Source organism: Syngnathus typhle, linkage group LG13, assembly GCF_033458585.1.
Source record: "Syngnathus typhle isolate RoL2023-S1 ecotype Sweden linkage group LG13, RoL_Styp_1.0, whole genome shotgun sequence".
In the NCBI taxonomy this organism is placed as follows: Eukaryota; Metazoa; Chordata; class Actinopteri; order Syngnathiformes; family Syngnathidae; genus Syngnathus; species Syngnathus typhle.
In genome coordinates, this window is record NC_083750.1 from 9,526,032 (window position 1) to 9,547,375 (window position 21,344).

General features: G+C 43.1%; 5 protein-coding genes and 1 long non-coding RNA gene across 11 annotated transcripts; 2 read left to right on the forward strand and 4 right to left on the reverse strand.

Annotated features, from left to right (window-relative positions):
- Position 1: 1 nt before the first annotated feature.
- Positions 2-5,034, reverse strand: tmie (transmembrane inner ear). Its single transcript, XM_061294781.1, has 4 exons — positions 4,876-5,034; positions 3,185-3,302; positions 1,722-1,871; positions 2-416 (listed from the first exon to the last, which is right to left on the reverse strand). The coding sequence occupies exons 1-4, from the start codon at positions 4,951-4,953 to the stop codon at positions 154-156; spliced, it is 609 nt and encodes a 202-aa protein (XP_061150765.1). The 5' UTR covers positions 4,954-5,034; the 3' UTR covers positions 2-153.
- Positions 5,035-5,047: 13 nt separating this feature from the next.
- Positions 5,048-11,420, reverse strand: LOC133165262 (coiled-coil domain-containing protein 13-like). 2 transcript variants are annotated; one of them, XR_009717550.1, is made up of 12 exons: positions 11,281-11,420; positions 11,005-11,150; positions 10,800-10,942; positions 10,676-10,735; positions 10,294-10,407; positions 10,102-10,206; positions 9,851-10,000; positions 9,560-9,727; positions 9,197-9,409; positions 9,037-9,116; positions 8,829-8,951; positions 5,048-6,414 (listed from the first exon to the last, which is right to left on the reverse strand). XR_009717550.1 is itself a non-coding variant. In XM_061294779.1 (11 exons), the coding sequence occupies exons 1-11, from the start codon at positions 11,313-11,315 to the stop codon at positions 8,915-8,917; spliced, it is 1,251 nt and encodes a 416-aa protein (XP_061150763.1). In that variant the 5' UTR covers positions 11,316-11,420; the 3' UTR covers positions 7,350-8,914. The 2 variants fall into 2 exon arrangements, 1 of the variants encoding a protein (XP_061150763.1); XM_061294779.1 differs by lacking the exon at positions 5,048-6,414 and having other exon boundaries at positions 7,350-8,951.
- A 249-nt stretch (positions 11,421-11,669) lies between these two features.
- Positions 11,670-15,655, forward strand: LOC133165268 (uncharacterized). The gene is made up of 3 exons (XR_009717552.1): positions 11,670-11,801; positions 12,212-13,818; positions 14,232-15,655. It is a non-coding gene; the product is annotated as an uncharacterized LOC133165268 (long non-coding RNA).
- LOC133165261 (coiled-coil domain-containing protein 13-like) lies at positions 12,148-14,798 on the reverse strand. 3 transcript variants are annotated; one of them, XM_061294777.1, is made up of 10 exons: positions 14,663-14,798; positions 14,386-14,542; positions 14,156-14,310; positions 13,606-13,739; positions 13,449-13,535; positions 13,161-13,274; positions 12,983-13,087; positions 12,686-12,835; positions 12,442-12,618; positions 12,148-12,365 (listed from the first exon to the last, which is right to left on the reverse strand). In XM_061294777.1, exons 2-10 carry the CDS (start codon positions 14,529-14,531, stop codon positions 12,159-12,161), a joined length of 1,275 nt encoding a protein of 424 aa, XP_061150761.1. In that variant the 5' UTR covers positions 14,532-14,542; positions 14,663-14,798; the 3' UTR covers positions 12,148-12,158. The 3 variants fall into 3 exon arrangements, with proteins under 3 accessions (XP_061150761.1, XP_061150760.1, XP_061150762.1); XM_061294776.1 differs by lacking the exon at positions 14,663-14,798 and having other exon boundaries at positions 14,386-14,579; XM_061294778.1 differs by lacking the exons at positions 13,161-13,274; positions 13,449-13,535; positions 14,663-14,798 and having other exon boundaries at positions 14,386-14,579.
- On the reverse strand, positions 14,957-17,471 carry higd1a (HIG1 hypoxia inducible domain family, member 1A). Of its 3 annotated transcripts, none has more exons than XM_061294785.1 (4): positions 17,321-17,471; positions 16,654-16,728; positions 15,912-16,046; positions 14,957-15,798 (listed from the first exon to the last, which is right to left on the reverse strand). In XM_061294785.1, the coding sequence occupies exons 2-4, from the start codon at positions 16,721-16,723 to the stop codon at positions 15,725-15,727; spliced, it is 279 nt and encodes a 92-aa protein (XP_061150769.1). In that variant the 5' UTR covers positions 16,724-16,728; positions 17,321-17,471; the 3' UTR covers positions 14,957-15,724. The 3 variants fall into 3 exon arrangements, with proteins under 3 accessions (XP_061150769.1, XP_061150768.1, XP_061150767.1); XM_061294784.1 differs by lacking the exon at positions 17,321-17,471 and adding an exon at positions 17,043-17,203; XM_061294783.1 differs by lacking the exon at positions 17,321-17,471 and adding an exon at positions 17,090-17,177.
- A 1,160-nt stretch (positions 17,472-18,631) lies between these two features.
- LOC133165259 (5-beta-cholestane-3-alpha,7-alpha-diol 12-alpha-hydroxylase-like) lies at positions 18,632-21,021 on the forward strand. Its single transcript, XM_061294774.1, has one exon. It carries the CDS (start codon positions 18,864-18,866, stop codon positions 20,394-20,396), a length of 1,533 nt encoding a protein of 510 aa, XP_061150758.1. The 5' UTR covers positions 18,632-18,863; the 3' UTR covers positions 20,397-21,021.
- The last annotated feature ends 323 nt before the right edge of the window (positions 21,022-21,344 follow it).

The window sequence follows — 21,344 nt, forward strand, 5'->3', positions numbered from 1 at the left end:
GTTAATTCACTGTTTCCTGAGATTATTTATTTAAGTAGAAAAGTGCCAATATAAGCTTTTTTAAAACTCACATTTACGTTTTTTTTTTTTTTTAATCATGTCACAAAAATAGTTTGTTTTGCATTCGGTCCAACCACTATTGTGTCCATAAAGTCACTTTGGAGCTTTCTTGCCACCTCCTTTAGCTCCTCTGTCTCCGTTCTCCTTCTCCGCCGTTTTCTTGCCTTTACCTTGGCCGCCTCCTTCCTTGTCGGCGCCTCCCGCTTTCTTCCGCTCCCCTTCGTCACCTTTGGCACCCTTGCCTCCTTCCCTCCTCGCCTCCTTGCTCTTCCTCTCACCTCGGTTGGCGTCCACTTTACCCGAGACGGTGGCCACGGCCTCCGCATCTTCTTCCTTCTTGTCCTCTGCTTTGGCAGCTGCGCAACAGGACAGATAGACAATAAACAAGGGGGTGCTTAGATTGCAGGCTGAAATGAAATCTACTTAAGTAGGAGCCATGTGATGAAGGCACATCTGTCGCCTGTGTATTCTAATAAACTGGCTGATTATGACTTGACGTGATCCTTTTTGAAGTGGAAGGAAAAACCCGGAACAGTCATTATTTTACAAGTACCTGTGTACCAGGACAAGGTCAGTTGAGTTTGTAGAAATGAAAATGCATCTATCCATCTAGTTAAAAAGTGCAACTGCTGAAATAAAATTAGGGGAGACACATGCGAGTCCTCATTTGTCAGCTTTTAAGCGGTGCGCATTACAGTCAACACACACGCATGGCTAAAAATATTTGTAAAAATGGCATTATTGATTTCAGTGAACAGCACAAGAGGAGAGTGTGAATAACTGGATTTATTTGTAAATGCGCCAACCACTTGCAGCATCGCCACGTTATCATGTTTCACTTTGCATCCGCATTCTGTTTGTTACGCTAACATCGGTTACCTGGTAATACGTACAATACGAATATCCTGCAAAAGAAACACTGGAAAAAAAAATAATTAAATGTAACCTTTGTAGCGCTTCATGCTCACTATTTGGCAAGGACATTGTTGAGAGGGAACAATGAGAGGTGGGGTCACTATTTGGCAAGCATTTACGAACTACTTGGCAAGCAACTATATTTGATTTTAACTTGAGTTACAATGGATGTAAAGAATTAGAGCCATGTGACTGCTCACAGCCAATCACCAGACAGAATAGGATAAATATACCAAAATCATGTCACTATTTTAAATACTATGATGGTTAAATTAGTTTCAAAAACACAAAAGAAAATGTTTTATGAATAAAGTTCTTCTTATTTACTTGTTTATTACTAAATGCATTTATGGCCCATTTCTAAAAGGCCAATGGGATTTTGTTACTTCACACTTAATGACTACGAGTATGTTTAAATGTCACAATTTAACACAATGCCATTTTTCCAGATGGAGTAACAGAGGTGATGACAAAGTCGGAGGAAAAGAAAGAAGAAGATCACGCCGTCTCCGGCAAAGGAAGCGAGGCGGCCTGCTCCTCAGCGAGGCCAACCAGAGAGCGCTGACTGTCGGTACGACTCTCGCTTTGGATCTGCTCGGAGAGCGTCTGGACAGCGGACGCGTCGGGAATAGCTGCCAACGACGGTGAATACAACGGAGGGAGAAACGAGAAGAGAAGAGGAATCATAGGAAGGAAAAGGGAGTATGATGGAAGTAAGAGAAGCAAGCAAGGCAGAGGCAACTTACATCCCGGAACCTCTGTCAACTCGTTAAGAGGTGGCACCGTCTCCAACGTGTTGGCATATTTCTTGGCGGCCTGTCGCTGCGCGTGACGTGCTTCGATTTCCTTTTTGGTCCTTGGAATTCGACATTTGAAAATGCAACACAGTGTGATCACTGGAGATGGGAGAAGAATGAAAAAGATTGGTGGGTTTTTTTTTGGGTCAGTTGGTTAAAACAATCGATAACAACGTAGCCAGACGGAAATGAGGATAGCATCATCAAGCTAATCCTCTACTCTGAAAACACATCTGCCAAGTGAGGACTCGATGCCAAGGAGGAGCCCACTGTCGGTCTGACAGCCAAGAATAGCCACGGTAGCATCTTAGCTTGCAAGCTAATCTTTATTTGAGGTGTTTTGGTTTCACCAGTCACCATAAATTGTCGCACAATCATAAAAAACAAAACAAAATGGCATCTCGAAAAATGCTTTGGCTGAGGGACAACTTGTGGCTTGGTGTCATGTCTCAAGTCTATTCAGGGTTGCGCTTGCTGCATCTCCAGGACCAAGCTAATCTTTTATTTTAATACATATCTTTTTAATTGAAGAAGTTTGTGAGTACTTTGGTCAATTTTCGGATACGTATATTCGTCCAAAGGTTATTACTTCACCTAACTTGTGACAGGACACTATCCGAACCGTACTTAATGATTGTTGCCAGATTGTCATTGTATATACAAGCGGACCCAAGAGTTCCTTATTGACTCGCGACACACAACACCAAGCTTGGCATGACAAGGTGCTAATTGTTTCGTGAAAGACGGCTAATGGCAGCAATAACGCAATCTCTCCAGAGAACTGGCTTCCTGGCTGCCAATGGAATCGAGAGCAGAACCTGAAAGCACCACGGGACGATTAAATCTAGTTTTATTCCAAGCACAGGTCATTCTCGGGATTGGAGTGGCGTAAATGCGTCGTTTTAGAGTCTAATTAGATCATTTCGTACAGTGTGAGAGTGGTAAAGTCATTAATGCTAAGCGTACGACTTGTTTTAATAAATAGTCTGCTGTGTTTGAGCTCGGGTCGGGTAGACGAGCGACCGGGGAGTGTCACCACCTGGCACGCACATGCTGTGAAAAAGTCTCGTGACGCCAAAGCATTGCATAACGGTGTCATTTAAAAACAACTTTACACAACATGGCGTAAAGACATTATGAAACAGAAGGTCAAGAAATTGAACAGTTTGGCCACATGTTTTGTTTTGTTCCAATAGACATTGTCCTGCTCCTGCCACTTGGGGGCAGTATAGTAGTCATGCAGATTATACAGACTACAGAGTAAGAAGGAAGTCATATTAGATGCTCTTAAAAGAAAGATCAAGAAAATGGATGTCACTTTTGCTATATTATTATTTGTTGCTCCACTATTTACCCGGAAGACAATGGGAATTTGTAAAACCAATTCACGACTCAATTGTAGGAGGACTTACCTATCGCTAAAACAAACACAGCAAAGATGCCGATGACCTGCCATAAGCGCAGCCCCCAAAACACCACAGTCTCTGATGTGACAGGGTCCGGCTTTTTGGGGGGGTCTGTGGGTATAAGCTGTTGGTGGGTAAAAGAGAAGACCATAAAAATATATATGAATATTTTGTATGTATATAGAAAACGAAAAAAAAGTCATTTCTTTTCCCCCTTGCCAAAGTTTTTTTTTTTTTGTACGTATTCATCTATCTGAAGCACCTTGTTTATCAATGCGGTCACAGCTATGGCACACACGTCTATGCTCGATTAGAAATCCGCACATCGGCGCCACTTGAACTTGTTTTCTCTTCTACCTCTCGTTCCACTCTGCAATGTTTCACTTTTCAATCCCCAACATATAACACAAAGCATGTGAAGAATACATAAGTATCCTTGAATGTTTTTCAATCAGTGGAAAAAGTTTGCACACCCTTGGTACAGATCAATGGGTAGCGTAGCATAGCAACGACTTAATTAGATGTCAGGAAGCTGCGGTGGAAACTCAAGACTTGATCGTACTTGGGTGATCAATAGATCAGAAAAGGCCCAATTATTATTGCATCGCCGATACATCAACACTGTTAAGTGGTGCGCTGGAAAAAAAAAACAAAAAAAACAAGCTCGCGAGAAATATATCACCATTACATTGTAATCTCATTGCAACTGTTATATTAATTGTCTAATCTTTTCTGTTTCGTTTGAATTTCTGTTTGAAAGTCCAATGTAACACAATAAACCACATCAAATCACATATTCAAAGATCTGATCATGGTTTTGGAGAGCTGGCAATTTTGGGCTTGTTTCTTAAAGCAATCATCAAAAAAAGAAAATATAAAATAATCACATTTTCTAAAAATCATTGAACACTTGAAGAGAGCAGCAATCAGCTCTATTTCTCACTCCCGACATTCAAATGAGCCTTAATGAAGATATTCACCGTGACTTAAATAACTTGGGTTATGTAAATTGCATCCCCTGCGAGGGCGAGTGTCATGCGGCGCGATTAGCAGGTTAACCTCGAGCTTGCTCAAGGTATAAACACAAAAACACCATGCAGCTGCAAAAGACCACAATAATACAAACATGACGGCGATTACAAATGTTTTTGAAGGCACAAGCTCCGATAAAGAGAAAACCAAGCGTGTTATTTTACAGCAGCCGAATCTGATTGCATCAATTTGAAACTGTTGTGGGCCGATCGTGTGACTGTCTGGCTCCATTTGGTGAAATTAATTCAAATGAGTACTAAAGTAGTGTTTTTAATAAAAATACTCAATTAAAACTACCCAAAATGTTACTTCAGGCATTTAAATGGAGGAAACAGCTTGTTCCCAAAAACAACGGCTTAAAATTGGCTACAAAGGTTTTATGCTTGACCCCTGAATCGACTCTGTCTTCACATTATTTCCATTCTATTTGAATCATTTTCCCATCGGGCATCATTGCAGGAATGTGTGTTGATGTAAAACTTGGGTTTCGCTCTCCCATTGTATTGCACATCAATAGCAACCCTCGCTCGATAATGGACCTGGCGAGCAATCTGAGTAAACAAATTGACAGCAATAATCCCAAGAAGATCAAAACAACACCTTTGCTTGTCAGATGACCTGTTGGAGGAGGAAGATGATGGTGATGAAGATAGCGGTGGTCTTACCTCGGGGTCTGGGATCTGGGACAGGACGCGGGACAAGCAATGGGACAGCAGCAGGAGGACAACCGCATCGCCGACCATCCTCGTCCCCTCCCTGTGTCCGCTGCCCCCCGCCCCTCTCTGTATGACCGCACTGGCGCCAGACTATACCAGAAACTACCCCGCCCCCCAAACCACCCACCCACCAGCTAAGGTGATTAACGGCCGCTATCTCCCACAATAGTCTGCTGCCTTTCTCTGCCCCGATGCCGCAGTCCTCCACACGAGGAAGCCAAGGCAGCAGTTGTTGGGGCACATTAATTAATAAATAGAGCTGGTGTGCTTTACAGCCTGCTCGTCCTGCAAGGGACACCATACACACACGTGTGGCGGACGGGGGGGATGGGCTATACGGTAACTGAGATGGAAGCCAACGGCAGTGAACATCCTGGTCTTTATTATCTGGCAGACCTGCAGACGAGTAAGCTAACATTGTCCACATGGATGGTGTTTCAAATGTATTTGCAACTCACAAGAGGCTCACATCTGTCTTAAGTCTGATAACAATTTAGATCAAGTGAATCGGGTTATTTATAACATAAAGGTCATGGTGGATCAAACTGGTAACCCTTCGCATTCATTAAGTAACCAAGAAGCAGCTCTCGCTTTTGTCAAGGTTGGCGACCCCTGACCTATGGTTTAACTGTTTTATTATTGATCATCTGCTGTATCGAGCTGAAGGGTGAGCATGTGCTGATGACGGAAATCCGTTTAGGAGTCATCAAATCATCTGTGATGGTCTTGTCAAAACATTAGCGTGCATCCTGCAGTGTAGAACACGGCTGCACGCACAAAGCACCTGATGTGTTGGCGGCTCAGCTGGCATGACCCCAGCCAATTCCGGACTATGTGTGTGAGATATGACACACACGCAATCATACACACATGAGAATCACTAGCTGCAACATGTGACGTGCAGCTGTCATGACATCATCGTCACGTTAGGCGCAAAGACAATACGCTACGGATGTCTGCATTGCTGATATCGCATTCAATGAGTCAAACATCCAGTCCCACACTAAAAAAAAAAATAAGAGGTTGACTGAAAGCCCCATAATGTCACCTGGTGAACCTTTGCAGGTCCTCCAGCAAGCTATGGGGAAAATCGTATATTGCCATCATTCACGGACTACAAAGCGCATCGATTAAAATCGAGATGCTTTCCACACCCGTGGTTGGTGACTCCAACCAGGCAGATCTTTCCAAAACTATTGGGGACACCACAAGGGTGCGTTCTCAGCCCGCTGCTTTTTACATGGCCAAGCATTTCAACTTACAGCCCCCCCCCCTCCCCTCGTGAATCCAGCCAGCAAGATCAATGGTGCCCCACTACCCTCAATAAAAGATATATTTTCTAACCTGTCGCTAGTGACACGGCCCACCCCTCACGTTGCATCTTCAGCCACGTGCCTTTGACATTGAACCACAGCCTTCGGGCCTGGTCCTCAAGTCAGTGGAGAGGTACATCCATCAGTCTGTCAGGGGGGCATCTGCCACCTGTGACTAAAAGGAGAACATGCTGGCAGCAAACAGGGAGACTGAAACTCACATTTGAAAGCAACTTTAGAACTTATCACTCAGCCACCAAGTCATTTTTTTATGTTCTATATGGGTTTGCCAAAATGTCTTAACATAAAACCAGTTATTGGCACACGGACCTCTAGCGCTTTGCCAATTATTGCACGTTAATCATTTGAATGAAGCCTTTATTGACTTTGCGTCAAATTTAAATGAGAGATGAACAGTGGGTAAAGTTCAGAGCCGCCTTTCCACATCCACCCAACGGCTAACTTTAAACCTCGCTCGGCCGCGCTGTTTGCTTTAGCTTTTCTGGACGCAGTCAGTCAGTCAATGGTCCGCAGGAAGCGCGGGCGCAGAACGAGGGAATACCTCAGAGAGGAGACGGCCGCAGAAAGGAGTCATTCAAAGCCGGAATGACAAATAGGTGAGGCTGTTTACGTACGCCGTGTTGATTTAACTGGGCTGTTTGGCTTGGTGGCTCGTTGGGCATCTTGGAATAAATCTGCAGCGCTCCTGCGTAATCGGGCTCCATAAAACAATATCAAAACTGTTTTTGGTGGTTGGAAAGGGAGGGGAACGTAGTTTACCGGAATGTGATGAGACTCGTTAGCGGCTGAGGTCACGGGTGCGAAACGAGATGCTCAAACAAACTTATTTTTTGATTTGAGGAAAGTGGCTTGGAAAAGTTGGACGTATCGTAACCACGTGCTTCGTTACACTCCTAATTCGAACCGAGGTTTCCTGGAAAACTACGTGGAAGTTTTGAATCCAGCACCTGTGAGGCAAACGTGCCAAGCACTTTTCCATCATGTGGCTTTCCAGTCAATCTTATAAGGAAAATGGTTTCTCAATCCACAATGCCACCATCAGACCAGAGAATAAAGTTTGACAATACTCCCTAATGACTGCTCAGTGACTGATTTGTGGCATGTTCATTTATTTGACAGCACACGCCAGGCTCCCAACAAAAACAAGTATTTAGTTTGAACATTTTCCCTGGACCATGTCAACTATTTGCTCCATCAACATCCTTTCTGACGCACATTGCTACTTTTGATACATATTTGGCAAAGTACGGTAGCAAGACGCTCGCCGGTAAAGAAGCAGGCGCTATCTGCAGCAGCAACAGTGAGTGATAACCTGCAGCCGAGCAAAACGGGGCATGCTGGGGGGGTGGGGGGGTCTTGACACAGGCCTCGTTTGTCACGCACAAGGGCCGACTTCATTGGACGTCTTGATATTTTTGTCTTGTGGCATAGTGAGGATAAGCGGTGAAGGAAAACCAATGGATGGACGGGCCTTTTTTTCTTTCTCGCCGTGTTCTCTGCCAAGCTCCGGAAAAAACGATGCGGTATTTTGAAGCCGCGCTCAGAATCTGCCGTGCTTTAAATTGGACGACAGCAAGCACTGCTTCCCACTTGATTAGTTCAAAAAGGCCTTGAAGCCTTAATCTGTATTTTGTTTTTTTTCTTTTGTAAAAGTTTGCCTTGCGACTTTCAAGGTGGCTATTTCGGAGAACATCTTTTTTCTTTTTATAATTGCATATGCATGAGTTTTCCCCCAAAAATATTCCAAGGGTAGGGCATTATTCACGTACAATTGAGTGGAAAATTTTGTCTTAAATGATGTCTTGCATTTTGTACATTTTCAAATACAGACTTATTAAATCTTTTGAGAAATCACTTTCAATTACAGCACTAATTACGGTCCCCTTTTTTGGCTCTGGAGTGGCGCAAACAAAACACATTTCGTGACTGATGACTCCACTTTGCTACTGAAGTGTTTGCACAGAGGTCAACCAAGGAAAGAACAATCACAGTTGACCTTTGAAGGGCTTTGAAGCGCCATAAGAACGTCACGCTCGAGTGGTGGTGGAACATTGGCAAGGAGTGCAAGGAGGTCAAAGAGGACAAGGAGCAAACGTGAAGGTGGGAGGGAGGGAATTACCGCCGGCTGCAGTTTGTCACATGCGACATAGGAAGGTAAGGACATGAGCTGGCGCAGGAAGACTTAACCCGCGCGATGTCACGGTGCCTACAGGAAGCCGCGCTCGACTTGTCGCATCACCTCAGCTTTAAAGCTGCGGGGTCACCGTGCCGAGCGATGCCCTCGGTGGCTCCCTTTTCCTGCGGCTCGACGGCCAGCCCTACAGCGACGTTAGCATCTCGCGCACACCATTAATATGACTAGCGGAATAAGTACGGCCCCCCCTCCCACTTACTTGGACCCAAAAGTTTAAAGGCCTCTGTAGAGAAGCCAGATGTCAAGGTGGAAGTGGAAAGGAGGAGTAAAAGGCCACATCGCCATGTTACCACGCTTCAGCGATCCAATTGCAGCTGCACCAGCTCATGTTCTACCTACGATTACCCCTCTAGGTTCCGCAACATTTCACCCACGGATGAGTCCATACGATGTCATTATAACCGGCGGGATACTTCATTTCAGTTCTGGTGGCTGGTCCGCTGTCGATCTCACGGATGATCTACAAATACCACGGGCCGTTGACAGCAAAGGTAGAACTGAGGAGGAAGAGGAAAAGAGTTTGAACATGACGCAAAAATGAGGAACTCAAGTAAAATGATGAGATTCTTCTGATGACTATACAGTGGTGATGTTTTCTCGTCAATGGCGCCCTCTTCAGGTGCAGGTGGAGAGGTGCTGACATCGTCTTGAGTTTCCACATTCTGTAAAGTTGCACACAGTTAATACCTAAGGGTGTGTATTTTTTTTTTGTAACCTCACGTTATTATTATTCTGTTGTCACCTTGACTGAGAGATGCTGTATTTTTTCCTCTAACTCCTTGATGGTGTCCTCTTTGTCGGCAACAACTTGGTACAAATTTTGGATGAGCATATCTTGGATGGAGCGCTCGCTGCTCACAACAGCCGCCGCAGAGTTCGACTGGGCCTGTGCGTTCTGCTCCTCAAGTTGTTTGGTGAGCTGATTCAGCATCTCTTTCATCTGGGCCTTCTCCTTCTGTAGCAGAAAGAAAAAGACACAGGAAGCCGTGTTATCGCAGCAATCAAGGTACCTATTTTATTTTTGATCGAATTTTACGAGAAGCGAGATCAAACACTCTTTCTGGGCCCAAACATCCCACAAGCCATCCCTGTGCTAACACCTTACCAGCAGAGCTTCCACCAGCTCGTCGTCGTGTTTGCTTTTAATTAGGGCGGCGGATATCTGTGCTGCCTTCTCCTCAGTCAGACATTTGATTCTGGCCTTGGAGGCTTCCAGCTTCTTTTTCATATCTTCCTGTTGCTTCTGAAGGGCTTCATAGCCGGTCAAGATCCTCTAGGGGGGGGGGGGGGCAAGTTGTCATACAGTAAGAACAAAATTGTCATGCACACATATCTCAAATGCTTCTTCTTTCTCCATTGTTCGAATGAGACTGATGTTTCTGTCTTCCACACGTACCTCAAATGCTTCCTTCTTCTCTTTCTCCATTGTGCGGATGAGGTTGATGTTTTTATCCTGAGTTGACGTTTTAGAAGTTTCCTCTTCCGTGTTTTCCACGTTTGACCCTCGAGTCATCGCTTTCTTCAGCTGCTGCTCAAGATCACGCACCTGTCACACACACTGCACAGTTCAGGTCACCTTTGTCTCATCCGCACACTTTTTAAGCAAGGTGCTAGCCACAACTGAGCACGGTATGTAACAAGCCTCACCCTTGATTGGAGAGCCAGGATCTGCTGCGCACGTCCTCGAAAGCTCCCCGCAGCGCTCAGTAACTGTTGAATATTGGCATCTTCTCCAACTTCATTCACCAAAACCTGCAACATACAGAAAGCAATAAATGCCATGTGTGCAAAATATGTTCGGGCATCACAGTTGGTGAGATGTTGTTGTTGTTTTTTCACCTTCTGAGCCAGTTTCAATTCTTGCTTCAGAAACTGAATCTGATTGCGATGCTCGGTGACTTTGAGCTGGGCGGCAGATAATTTGTCCTTCAGAGACTTCATCGCTGGATTTTCCTTGTTTCACGGACAAAGCAATCAGTCGTACTGATTAGGGGGACTTGATTACATTAAAAAAAAAAACGCAGATACAGTAGAAACGCTAACATCAAACGCAACAACACACTTTCCAATAGGATAAAATATAATTAAAATCTGCAGAAAAAAGAAGTTAAATGCCGAGTGATAACATGAAATAATAATTGCAAAATATATCAAAAGAAATGTAAAAAAAATGTACACTATAAAAATAATAAATATAATAAAAGCACTGTAATAAACTTACCCCCTTCAGCATATTGACATCAATCTTTTGCCCTGATAGTGAGAACAGAGCAGCCTGTAGCTGGATGAAGAAGAGCAATAATTAACCAAGATCAATTATAAAAATCAATCCAATCAAGACCAACCTGATTGTCAAGGTCCTTGATTCTATTGCTGCTTTGTTTGGATTTAGACTTCTCTCGCTCAACTTCAGATGTCAACTCTCGGTTCTTCTTGGACAACTCCACGATCTTGACAGCAGCCATGTCGCCTGCGATGCCCGCTGCACCTAAAACAATGAATTTTGCTTTAGATTCAATTATACAAATAATGACATTATAAGAAAGATACCCGCCAAGGCCAGCACACGCTCATCATCCAATTTATTCTTCATGCGTTTGAGTTGAATGTCTTTTTCAGCAAGCAGTTTTAACAAACAGTCGTTTTCATCTCTCATCTCACTCAGTTGGTTCAGCCAGCCCTCCTCCTGCTGTGGTCTAATAGAAACAAATTGTGACAATGAAAAGTAAGTTAATGTCAACTTTTTTTTTTCTGGGCAAACATCATTACTTCATAATTTGGACATTTGTAAAAAGTATTTAAAAAAAAATAACATTTCAAACTCACGTTTCGAACTGCCAGTTGGACGTTTGATTTTGCATTGTTCCGTTTATAAGATTAACCCTAACCGCTTTCCGTAGTTAGCCAGCTACTTTTTTTTTGCCCAAAATTAAAACTACTCAAAATCCGCCCAATTATTTAAAACAAGTGTTCATGATCATTCCAAGTGTGTTCGCTTCGGTTACGCAAGAAAGCATTACCGTTTCCTTGCAGGAATGTCAGACTTTATTGCGCAAAAGCATTACAATTGCACAGTCAGGAAGGCTACTTTGTTGCGCATTTACGTAGGACGGAAGCCCTTTCTTACGTAATAGCATTAGCGACACCGTGTGGTTACGTCACATTTTGACTAAAAAAGGCACTTATGTATTTCACAGCGTTGCGAAAAACTCCTGAGTGTTTTTCAACAGCATTTACTTTCCGGCCGTCACGTGTGCGTGTGTGGGTCAACCATATTGGAGCGGTACAGACTGCCGTAGAAATGAATGAACAACTTTGTTTCGCGTTAAGAACCATCCAGGGTCAAGGTAAGGAGGTGATACATGTACATTTTCGATTTTATTTGAAAATGCTATGGATGTGTATTTAGCAAAGCATATATTTTACGTTCGAAAAATCTCACTATCAAACAAAAGTGACGTGCATAGTAGTAATTGTATGTTGTCATGGCAAGTGGAAGGGCACAGAATTGTTTTGCCTGTCACACGATTAAAAAAAAAAAAGGGTTATTTACATTGACAAGTATATAGTAATAGAGTGGTATAATAGCATTTCTTTTGTGATAGTTTAGGGTATTTTTTTAAGACAAGCTTTGAAATTGAAATCACAATGTTTTTCTAAAACCATCTTTTTAGATTTAGGCTATGATTATTATTTTTATTTTTTTATAAGTTGTCACTAGAGAGCTGCTTGATTTTTTCCTCTAATTCTTTAATAGTTCCCTCTTTGTCAGCGACCACTTGGTACAAGTTCTGGATGAGTGTCTTCTGTGCGAAGAGCTCGCTGCTGAGTGACGGTCCCGAGCTGGGCTGGCTTGGTGCGTTCTGCCTGGTGAGCTGACTTAGCAGCTCCAGCATGCGACTCTTCTCCTTCTGACATGGAAAAACCGAGAGGAACGACGTGGATATTAGTTTTTTTTTTGCTCACGGTCGACGTGCTCATTCTTACCAATATAGCATCCACAAGCTCGTCGTCGTGTTTGCTCTTCAGCAGCAGGGAGGAATTCTGCGCTTTCAAGGTCTTTATGTCAGCAGACAGACATTTGTTCCTCGCTTTGGAGCTTTCCAGCTCTTTCCTCACCTGGTCACAGTCTTGCAGCAAGGCTTCATAGCTATCTGAGAGCCTCTGAAGAAGGATGCACAATGTCATTACTTTTCTGTTGAAGGTGGGGAGGGGGGTAATCACAACCCACCTGAAAAGCCTCCCTTTTTTTCTTCTCAGCGCTACGGCTATAACCAACGTGTCGGCCTGGACTTTTAGTAGAACGCCATGATGGTTCTTCTTCGTCCAAGCTCAGCATGTATGATGGAGGTGACCTCACCTGCTTCTCCAGGTCACGCACCTATCACACACACAACTCAGTTTAGAGTACCTTATTTTGTGGAGTGTAGCACTAGCTGATACATCAACAAAACAAAGACTTGTTTCAATGTATACGCTAGCTTTTTAGTCAACGGCCACATAATGTGAGCTCTTATTCGCTCCTCACCCTTGATTGAAGAGCCAGTATGTGCTGCGCTCGTCCCCTAAAGCTTCCCGCACAGCTCAGTAACTGCTGAACGTTGACGTCTTCCCCAACCTCGCTTACGAGAACCTGCAGCAGATGACATCACCAACAAATGAAGTTGCCTGCCAAATGCGATTGCATTAGATGAGATGTTGTGCACCTTCTGAGCCACTTTTAACTCCTGCTTGAGAAACTGAACTTGGTTGCGATACTCTGTCACTTTCAGCTGGGCACCGGATAATTTGTCCTTCAGGGACTTGACCTTTGGGTTGTTCTGTTTTTATGGACAATCAATCTGTTATTGTGATTAGGATGACATGAGTGAACTATAGAAAATCATAAGGATTTACAGTGGAGCCTCTAAGTTGGCTATCAGTTACTAATGATGTACATGAAATGTATTCAGTAACGTTTGGTTTCATTCTGTCATGCCAAATGTCCCACTAACATGGAGTGAACTTGACCTCACAGTCGAGCTTTCCTGCAATTTGGCATCAACCTTTTGACCTGGTTCTGAGCGCACAGCAGCCTCTAGCTGTACCAAGAAAAATGAAATGAATGACCAGTCAATGTCAGGATGAAATTGAACCAAATAGAAGACTCACGTCATTCTCGAGTGCTTTGATTCTATTACTGTTTTGTTTGCATTTTGTTCTTTCTCGTTCCACTTCAACAGTCAGTTCTCGATTCTTTCTGGACAACTCCACGATCTTGACGGCGGCTGCATCGCTTGACATACCTAAAATGCCCAAAGTGATCAACATCTTGACTCAAGATTCTTGAGATTAAAATAGAGATGTAAAGGAAAGAGAAGGCGTGTGAGTGTCACTTGTCCTGACAGTTTTTTTTTTTAAAATAACTTACAGGTAACGTACCAGTTTTACCAAATAGTACCCCCTAGTGGTCAGACTGGGACAGCACATAATTGAGACTTTAGTCACAGGCGACCTTGTCCTTGAAATTAAATGTGTGGTTAAAATGTGTTAATATATAAAATAGTCTGGTTTTAGAATATGAATCATGACAAAGTGGTATTCTAAAAAGTTTGGTTTTGAACATTTGAAAGTGGAATTATCAACAAGTACTCAAATGTAAGTCCTTGATCAGGGGGGGAAAAAATCGCTGCAACTTTAATATTCAATATGATACACATACCAGTCTTGAGAAACGCCCGCTCATTTTCCCATTTTTTCTTCATGTGCTTGATCTCAAATTCTTTTTCGCTCAACAGTTTGAAGAGGCGAGCATTGACATCCGTCAGCTCCCTCAACTGGTCCAATAAGCGCGGACGCTCATCCCGTCCGAGTATCCTGGAAGTGATGAACAAAAAAAAAAAAAAACAATGAATGCAAAGTTGCGACAGTTCGTCTTTCAGACTTTCTCACCTGTCTGATATGTTGACCGCTGCAGCGCATTGGCTCACCAAGTCCAAATGCTCATTGAGAAAGTCAGGCTTTGCTTTCATTTTGTCCATTTGCGGTTTTCCATTTTCCTGAACCTCAAGATTGCTAACTCCATGTGCATAGTCCATCTGTGATGCGTCTGTCGTAAGGACAAACATAGGTGGTTGTAAATTCATTTTCCCACTATTAACACTGTAGGATAGGTTTCGATCCAAAAAGCAAAGTTTAAACAAGTGTAATATATACGTCGCCCACCTACCTTGAGATTAAATACCGCCTTCGTTTAGAACAGAAGCGGTTTTAAATCTGGCGAAAAGTCCCTAAATGATTTCTTGTACCGCGACAGTTGTGTCCATGGCAACGACGCCGGCTTCGGATATCGCGAGAACGAGAGGAACGCGTCATGTCGGCTGTGCCTGGACAGCAGTAGAATTTGAAAAAACTAAATCAAGTTTTTATTCCTAGTCAATCAAAAGCTACACAGTGCCATGAAATGCTACACACAGTGTCTGAGCAGCCGAAATTGAACAAAGCAAGAGGCAAAAGCTAAAAGTGAGAGTTCACATAAGGAATCATTTACTTTTCAGTGACATGGAAACGAAATGACAAATATTGAAACAGCATGTGTACACATTTCAAAATATCTGTCACATAAGGCCTTTAAGTGATTGCAGCATCGCTTTAAATTGAATTGGACCTGTGTCGATGTAAAACGTGACACATGAGGATCAAATATTGAATTCAGTCAATGAATATCTCGGTCCATTTTTTAAAACTCATTTGAAGACCCATTTGTTGAGCTCTATTTGAATGAAGTTGTATTACTGTATCCTAACTTTAATGGCTAAACTACATTACATCTATTTGCCAATGTACCTATTGCATTTGAGTTGTACAGATATGATTTGGCATAAAAATAAAACACAAATCCATGTATATTAACGATGATATACCACACAAGACAAATCATCCATCCAGGGTCGTGGGTGTGTCGGAGCCTATCCCAACAACAGAGGGAAAGTTTTCTTTTTTTCCAAAACAGTCTTAGTTTATCTACATCCTATAAATATATTTTAACTAATCCAATACAACAACCCCATACTATTCAAAATAAAACAAAAGTAAATAAATATCCTCAAATAATCAAGAATTATAACTCCAAGCTGTGTAGAAGATGGTGATAGTTTTGACGTACAGTACTATTGTCTTTAGATATTCAAATCTTATTTACTTGTGTATAGGTGCAATCTATCAGTAGAAAAGTAAACCTTAATATGAGGTAATATTAAGGGAAGTTAAATAAAATGAGTCGAGTCAATGTTCACTTAGATCGCGCTTGGTTCTGTTCTTGTCTTGGTTTGGCAATAAAGTCCCTGTACATTGTGTAAATGACACCTAAACAAAAAAGAAAGAAAAATAACACATTAGATGATGACCACCAGTCATGTAATGAACCTTTATAGGCTATTTGACAGTATTTCAAGTTTTATTATTAGCCGTGTACATACCGATAGTCATGGCGCCCACCACAAAGCCTTGGGCGGCCACGCGCATGTGGATCAGGTGCACAGACATTTTAGTGTCCCCGCGACTTTTCATCTTCCATAGTCTGTAGCCTACAATGGCAAAGAAGCCGGCCATGCCTGCGACATAAAACAATGTTAACTTTTTCTTAAATAGTTTGTGCATTCACCTCCACAGTTAATCATTTGGAATAAAGCATTCAATTTTTTTTATTTTTTTATAATGTATTATAACAGTTTAACAACACTGCTGAACAGCCACTTTTTCTTTCAGCTTTCGCTTCACAGATGCCAGATGTATGGTGTGTTCTGGTGCGATAATACAACAAACAAAATATTGTGAATGGGATTTGAGGTGTTTATTTAGGAAAGTGGACACCAGACCCAGTGATTAACAAGACAGACCCAGTGATTTACAGGGGAATGGCAAATTGACAACACAGGGGCCATTATTTGATCGGCCATCTGTTTTGTGTCATCAGTCATCATACAGCTAATTGAAGCGATCAAAAGGAGAATTATGTATTTGAGGTTCTGAGTTGTGCGGCACAGCATCAGGTGGAGTGTGAGGTTTAATACCATATTCGTGGTGAGCACAACAATCAAATGAAAACACACCAGCCACTACATTGGGTAGTCTAGTAATGAAATCAATTTCAAGAAGAGCCACATCAACAACTAAAACAACTTAAAGTGATGTAATATCAAGATAGCCAGATGTACTCACCCACAGGGACAAACGGATTCTCCTTGGCTTTCCTCATAAATTTGGACTCGTTCTCCTCGTAGTCAGCCATTGTAACTGGACATAGAACATATAAAATCCATTACAGTTGTGTTTAGAATCTTATCCTAAACATGCTACTATTCGGGGTTCATCATGCTAACGACGAGCACAGAGGTTACACATGAAGGACAACTGGGAGTCACGTTAAACATGATCAAATTTTTAAGAAAATGCTTAGAAATGTGACCAGGGTTAATTGAAACATACAACATACGTGATCACGAATTGATTATCGTACAGTGGCAATATAAAACTTAAGAGTTACAAAACAAGCGTCACTTTTTCGTAGCGTTTACGGTAAGCCTTTTTTCCCTTCGAATCAGTCTTACCTGTGAATAAATATCAACGTTATTTGACTAAATCGTGAGTAAAATACCCAGCTTTCGGAATCCCCTGGGCCTCAACTCGCACGTACGAAGGAGGAAATGTACCGGCTCGATTCGTGATGTAACTACCATTGCACGCACCTGTGACGTCACAGGATACGTGTTTTGTGGTGCGTTCGAAGACACAAGCGAAAATGATAAACACGATGGTGGGAAGCACGTCACGCATTTAAAAAAAAAATCCAATTAGTAGATTGATTGATGGTCAAAGAACACATTACCAGTAGATTGGGATTAGATGAAACTGCGGCGAACCTTAGGACCCGTGTTCGGGGTCAGTCATGGAATAAAGACGTGTCCCTTACTTCTGCCACAAACCTATTACATCCTACAATTGAACGTAACATCGGCTGTACAATGCCGGAAGCAATCAAAGAACGTACACTTGAACCAAGAGAAGTCCCGTAAGTACCTCGGGCGTAACAAATCGTTCACTCATTGTCGCATAAATTACGGAGCCTATACTCTAAATTTTCGAGTGCAAAATATATTGAGTCATGTTCTCTACTTCTCGTTTACTTGCGCCCAGATATTTCTTATATTATGTCGGTCTTTGATCTCGCTTACCCAGAAAATAACTTTCAATGGACAAACGACAACGAACGGAAATGGAATAGAAATCTTACGGATACTCTTTGTGGTGACGTAATTTTAAGGCGCCTTGTTGGTATGGCAACCGCACGTTTTCGTATCGTGCCGTAGCCAACTTAGTCAATTTTGCAAAAAAATACCACTTTCATGTCTACTAATTTTGCAATAATTTCAACCAATTTGTCTATGCTTTTGTAATGTTACATTTTAGAGGTACTTCATTGAAATCTCCTATTTAAAGTCGATGTAAAACGAAAAAATGTCATGCTCGGCTTGGTGAATACATTGTGAATGGCGTCCACAAGGTGACGCTACATGCTCAGTGTAGTTAGCCGCCTGTAAAGTGACGTCACCATTTTTAAAGTTTTTTTTTTTTTTTAAGATTCTGAATGGATGATATCACGTTCAGCGTGGTAAATTGAAGTGGAACCCCGAAAGAGCAGCAGATTGCATGCAGGATCACTTTTTAGGTAGTGTACATAAAATTGATGCAAGGCAAAGGTCAACTTTATGGAGGTTTAAAAAAGTTCCCAGTGTGTAAGATACAATCAAAGTCAAAGTCAGCTTTATTGTCAATCTCTTCACATGTCAAGACACACAAAGAAACCGAAATTACGTTTTCTCTATCCCACGGCGACGAGACATATTACACAATAGACATACAAGTAAACGACACAATATAAAAACAAGAAGGCACAAACAATAAATAACAAGTGTGACGAATAAATAATAAATAAACAGATAACACAATAAGAGGAGCAAAACGGAGCCAGTGTGCATACAGCAGACAGTAAGCGTAGCGCAAAAATACAGGACGCTACGCAGAAAGGGGAAGCGAGTTCAGGATCCTAACAGCCTGGAGTGTGTCACATTGGGGGCAGAATATTTTTTTCCCCGCCTTTTGTGATCAACAATGAGTAACAACGGAAACAGATGTTTCTACTTGAACCTGTAAAGCTGGATTTTTCCATCAGCCTGTAAATGTGACAGAAACAGCTATTTCATGGAGTCAAATTAAGAGCATATGTGGTTCGGAGTGCTTGTAAGTTTAAAAAATAGAAGCCAGCTGAGTTCCAGGAAAACTGAAAACTATGGGAGGGGCCAAAACAGCATTTATACTCAGACCGTGGACCTGCTTTCCAAAGCATACTTGTTCCGTCAGAGGGATCAGTCATGGGTGGGCCGGTGCTGCCGATACTTGTTGCGCTCTTTACGGCACTGATGGGAGGATTGTATCTTCTTGGGGTGTTCAGACGGCGGAGGCCCGGAGAGCCCCCTCTAGACAAGGGTCTCCTCCCTTGGCTGGGCCACGTCTTGGAGTTCCGCAGGGACACGGCAAAGTTCCTGCAGAGGATGCAGGAGAAGCATGGCGACGTGTTCACCATCCAGCTGGGGGGTTTCTACATCACCTTCCTGCAGGACCCCTTGTCCTTCGGTCCGTTTGTCAAGGAGAGCCGGGAGAAGCTGGACTTCAACATATTTGCCAAGCACCTGGTGAAAAGGGTCTTTGGCTACTGGTCACCCCACAGCGAGCATCATCACCTGCAGCAATCCAGTAACAAGTACCTGAAGGGGGACGGGTTGGAGGTCCTTACACAGTCCATGACGAGCAACCTTCAGAACCTGATGCTGCATGACCTCGGCAAGGAGCAGCGTGCCTGGACAGAGGAGGGCCTTTTCATGTACTGCTACAATATTGTGTTCAGGGCGGGCTACCTGTCCCTGTATGGCAACGTGTCCCCCAAGTCCGAGGACGGCTTGGAGAAGGCCAAAGAGAAGGACAGGGTGGAATCGGAGGCCTTGTTCTGCAAGTTCCGTAAGTACGATCAGCTCTTCCCGAACCTGGCGTATGGTGTCCTGGCTCCCAAGAGGAGGCTGGAACTGCGAAGGCTCATGGACTACTTTTGGGATGCTCTGGCGGTGCGCAAGGTCAAGAGCAAAGACAACATCAGCGGTTGGGTGTGGGAAATGCAGCAGGTGCGCGAGGAGAAGGGCATGGACGAGGCCATGATCGACAGGTACATGTTTCTCCTCCTGTGGGCCTCGCAGGGCAACACGGGCCCATCTGCTTTCTGGCTACTGGTCTACATCATGAAGAACCCAGACGCCATGGCGGCCATCAAGGCCGAGGTGGACCAGATTGTCCGTGAGTCGGGCCAGCAAGTGAAGCGCGGCGAGCCATTACTGAACGTGACGCGAGAGATGCTGATCAAGACCACCATCATGGACAGTGCTGTGGAAGAGACCCTAAGACTGTGCGCTGCACCCCTTCTCACCAGGGCCGTGCTCCAGGACATGACGCTGAAGATGGCAGACGGCCGAGAGTTCCTCATCCGCAAGGGGGACAGGATGGCAGTCTTTCCTTACACTGGCGTGCAAATGGACCCGGGCATCCACCCCGACCCGATGTCCTTCAAGTACGACCGCTTCCTCAACCCCGACGGGAGCAAGAAGACGGAGTTTTACAAAGACGGCAAGAAGGTGAAATACTACACCATGCCCTGGGGCGCCGGGGTGTCAATCTGCCCCGGACGCTTCTTCGCCACTAATGAGCTAAAGCAGTTCATCTTCCTCATGCTGGTCTACTTTGAGTTTGAGCTTCTGGATCCCAACACAGAGGTCCCCAAAATAGATGTCCGGCGATGGGGCTTTGGAACCATGCAGCCCGACAAAGAAGTTCCCTTCCGATACAGACTCCGATATTAAAGATGGACTAACCATGGAGCAAAATATAGACTATTTAAAAGGGAACAATCCCAAAAAGCGGGCACCTGCTTGGAAAGAGTTTACCGATGAGAACACTCTACGTAGGCAATGTTGTATACTAAATCATTATTTTCATAATTTTTATGTAGTCCTCAACAAAAGTATCGGGATTGCTTTGAGTAATGTCCTGATACATTTGTTGGGAAACTAATATACATCTGCTTGTAAATATTTCAACGGCTTGAAGTGATGGATATATTTTAAATACTTTTGTTTCAAATGAAGGTCACGTAGTGTGAAAATTAAAGTCTGGAAAGGAGTAGAGCTCTCTCAGAAGGTAACGCACTTTGTGAGGAAGAACAGCTATGCACAATGTGCAAAATGTGGGACCACTTAACATGCTTGGCGAATTTGCCTCGGGATTAAGTTTAAATGATTTTGGAAGATTATATTCATTAAAAAAAAAAATCAATAAAAGCAGTTGTAATTATGTGTAAATGGAATGTTGACACTTTAGTATGTAGTCCAGGTTACTTTTTGTTTCACTTGGTTTGTGTTTTAGTCTCGGATCAACAGGATGTGTTGCATCAACTTACCTCATAAAATAAAGTGTGAAAAAACAAAATATTGTGTGCTTGTGTTTCATCGCAACGGTTAATGATCGTATGATAATTGCAAGGGCAGATATTGTAGCAATGCATAAAATTGTTTCCATCTGGCCGATTCCCAAAAATATTCCCAGATGCAAAGTAATAGTTAGCTTCTGTGCGTTCTACATCTCTCCCAAACAAAACGGTCACTGAGTTTGCTGAGTCATTTCACATTTAAATAAGCAATAGCAAGTGGAATTTCGGTGTACAAAATGTCCCGATATGGATCCAAAAAAGGAGTAAATCATGTCCAATCTTATAAAAGTTCCAAAGTTACGGCCTTGGGGAGAAACGTTCA

Bases quoted from the DNA above. Each gene is read 5' to 3' on its own strand.
- LOC133165262 (XM_061294779.1), bottom strand. From the start codon at position 11,315: ATGCAAAATCAAACGTCCAACTGGCAGTTCGAAAC. The intron at 11,151-11,280 runs GTGAGTTTGAAA...TGTTTCTATTAG, and splicing joins TCCAACTGGCAGTTCGAAAC to ACCACAGCAGGAGGAGGGCT. The intron at 10,736-10,799 runs GTTGGTCTTGAT...TTCTTCATCCAG, and splicing joins TCAAGGACCTTGACAATCAG to CTACAGGCTGCTCTGTTCTC.
- LOC133165261 (XM_061294776.1), bottom strand. From the start codon at position 14,579: ATGAATTTACAACCACCTATGTTTGTCCTTACGACAGACGCATCACAG. The intron at 12,619-12,685 runs GTGGGTTGTGAT...ATCCTTCTTCAG, and splicing joins AAAAAAGGGAGGCTTTTCAG to AGGCTCTCAGATAGCTATGA. The intron at 12,366-12,441 runs GTAAGAATGAGC...TTTCCATGTCAG, and splicing joins AGCTTGTGGATGCTATATTG to AAGGAGAAGAGTCGCATGCT.
- higd1a (XM_061294783.1), bottom strand. From the start codon at position 17,171: ATGGTAGTTACATCACGAATCGAGCCGGTACATTTCCTCCTTCGTACG. The intron at 16,729-17,089 runs GTATTTTACTCA...TTCTATGTCCAG, and splicing joins CAGGGGATTCCGAAAGCTGG to TTACAATGGCTGACTACGAG. The intron at 15,799-15,911 runs GTATGTACACGG...TTTTTTGTTTAG, and splicing joins GGTGGGCGCCATGACTATCG to GTGTCATTTACACAATGTAC.
- tmie (XM_061294781.1), bottom strand. From the start codon at position 4,953: ATGGTCGGCGATGCGGTTGTCCTCCTGCTGCTGTCCCATTGCTTGTCC. The intron at 1,872-3,184 runs GTAAGTCCTCCT...TCCCATCTCCAG, and splicing joins TGTGTTTGTTTTAGCGATAG to TGATCACACTGTGTTGCATT. The intron at 417-1,721 runs GTAAGTTGCCTC...CCTGTTGCGCAG, and splicing joins GTTGACAGAGGTTCCGGGAT to CTGCCAAAGCAGAGGACAAG.
- LOC133165259 (XM_061294774.1), top strand. From the start codon at position 18,864: ATGGGTGGGCCGGTGCTGCCGATACTTGTTGCGCTCTTTACGGCACTG.